General features: G+C 41.2%; 1 protein-coding gene across 1 annotated transcript; it reads right to left on the reverse strand.

Moving 5' to 3' along the window:
• Positions 1–356: 356 nt before the first annotated feature.
• LOC118399759 (guanylin-like) lies at positions 357–1755 on the reverse strand. The gene is made up of 3 exons (XM_035796008.2): positions 1577–1755; positions 1028–1223; positions 357–811 (listed from the first exon to the last, which is right to left on the reverse strand). The coding sequence occupies exons 1-3, from the start codon at positions 1658–1660 to the stop codon at positions 753–755; spliced, it is 339 nt and encodes a 112-aa protein (XP_035651901.1). The 5' UTR covers positions 1661–1755; the 3' UTR covers positions 357–752.
• Between the last annotated feature and the right edge of the window lie 200 nt (positions 1756–1955).

Raw genomic sequence — 1955 nt, forward strand, 5'->3', positions numbered from 1 at the left:
TGTGTGTGTGTGTGTGTGTGTGTGTGTGTGTGCGTGTGTGTGGGCGCGTGTGTGTGTGTGTGTGTGTGTGTGTGTGTGTGTGTGTGTGTGTGTGTGTGTGTGTGTGTGTGTGTGTGTGTGGGCGCGTGTGTGTGGGCGCGTGTGTGTGTGTGTGTGTGTGTGGGCGTGTGTGTGTGTGTGTGTGTGTGTGTGTGTGTGTGTGTGCGTGTTGGGGAAAGACAGAAATTTCAAGTATCAACCAAAAGTGAATAAAGTGTTATTCTTTGTGTTGTGCCAATATGAGCCAGTTTATCAGGTATGTTCTATTCAAGGTTTTCTGATGCAGTTGGTAGATCACTCACTGAAACAAAATAACATGTTCTTCAATTTTTTATTTATTAAACATGAGACATTTATAAACATACAAAAGAATGCAAAACCCCCAAAACAAAAATACATCTCTACATTAAATGAGTACAAAGACTGGTAAGATAGAACTGTAACAAATCAACATTTCCAAAATAAAAGTCAAGTGATAAAAGGAAAAGAAAATACGTAGACAAGTAAGTGCTGAATATCCAAATAACATTTTCTAGAAAATGAGCCTCCATCATTTAATCTATTTTTTTGTACATTTCTGGTCCAGTTATCTTTTGGGCCAATCATGTCTGAGGATGGCAATTTGAAGACATGAAATCCACATTGTTGTCACAATATGCAGAATGATAATGTGGGTGGCTTGTCTTCTGCTGGCAGTCAGGTTGATATCTTGCCTAACAGCCTGTGCAGGCAACAAAGGCACATATCTCACAGATGTCTATAGGCATAGTAGCTGGAAGAAAGAAGAGAAAAGTACTGTGTTAAAACATGTTTCAAAATCACTCAATCACTTCAAACTTCAACCACATATTGCAGAGACAAACTAGCATAAAAGAGATTCTGATCAATGACTCGCGATCAGCAAATTATAACGGTTTTATCACAATCTGGTCTGTTCCACCAAGTTGGACTATAGTGGATATTATTCTATAGTGTGGCCTTTTCTTACCTAGTCTTGAGAGAGACATGCTGGCCCCTCTCTGCATGCACAGGGGCATAAACTCCTGTGGCAGGGAGGGGTTAGCACAGACGGAAGCAAAGCTGGTGCTGGCGAGATGAGGATTCTGCTTCCCGTTTACACTGCTGCTCTCTGTCAGCTCTTGGAGCTTCTTCACTGATTCCAGTGAGAAAACAAAGTCGCCCTCCTAGAGAGAAGAGAAGAGAGGAGAGAGACACAGTTAGAGAGAGCACCACATCAGTGAGTCATATTGGGGACCCGGCCAATCATGAAGATGCTTTACGCATTCTATAGGTGACAAGGATGCCCATAGAGTTGTAATGATAGCTTGCACCAAGTATGCACTTTGTTTTAAAAAATTCACTCTGAATTTGGTCTGTTAGCCACATTGTGAGGGTTATTAACAAACTTTATTTTTCATTTAGTTTACCATTTTTGTCCAATTGAGTATGAGTTTGAATCTGATATTACTGTAGTCTATAGTCTTCATAGTATAATGCATTATAGTAAGGTAAACCTTGCTGTAGGAGGAGCCCTTACCTGCACTTTGACTTGGACTGCATGGGCTTCAGAGACCAGATAGAGAGCCAGGAGCACAAGAGCAATGGAGAGAATGGTTTTCATCTTGTATTTTGACAGGTTTGCTTTGAGCCTTTAGTCTTGCTGTTGTTGGTGTGTTTGGAAGGTTGTCTCACCTCATTCTCTGCTCTCCATTCATCTCCCTTCTGCCTTTTAAAGGTTTGACTTTCAACTCAGCTCAGCCTTGCTGGCCTGGGATTGGCTAAGCTGCACATGGGAGAAAAGTATTTCTCACGGTTTAATGAGTAGTGATGGTGGATTTTAAAAGGTCATAAAGAGAGATTCATAAATCCTCTCTGACCTCATCCAGTGTGATTTTTTTATGGACCATTACTTGCCG

This window comes from Oncorhynchus keta, chromosome 21 (assembly GCF_023373465.1).
Source record: "Oncorhynchus keta strain PuntledgeMale-10-30-2019 chromosome 21, Oket_V2, whole genome shotgun sequence".
Classification (NCBI taxonomy): Eukaryota; Metazoa; Chordata; class Actinopteri; order Salmoniformes; family Salmonidae; genus Oncorhynchus; species Oncorhynchus keta.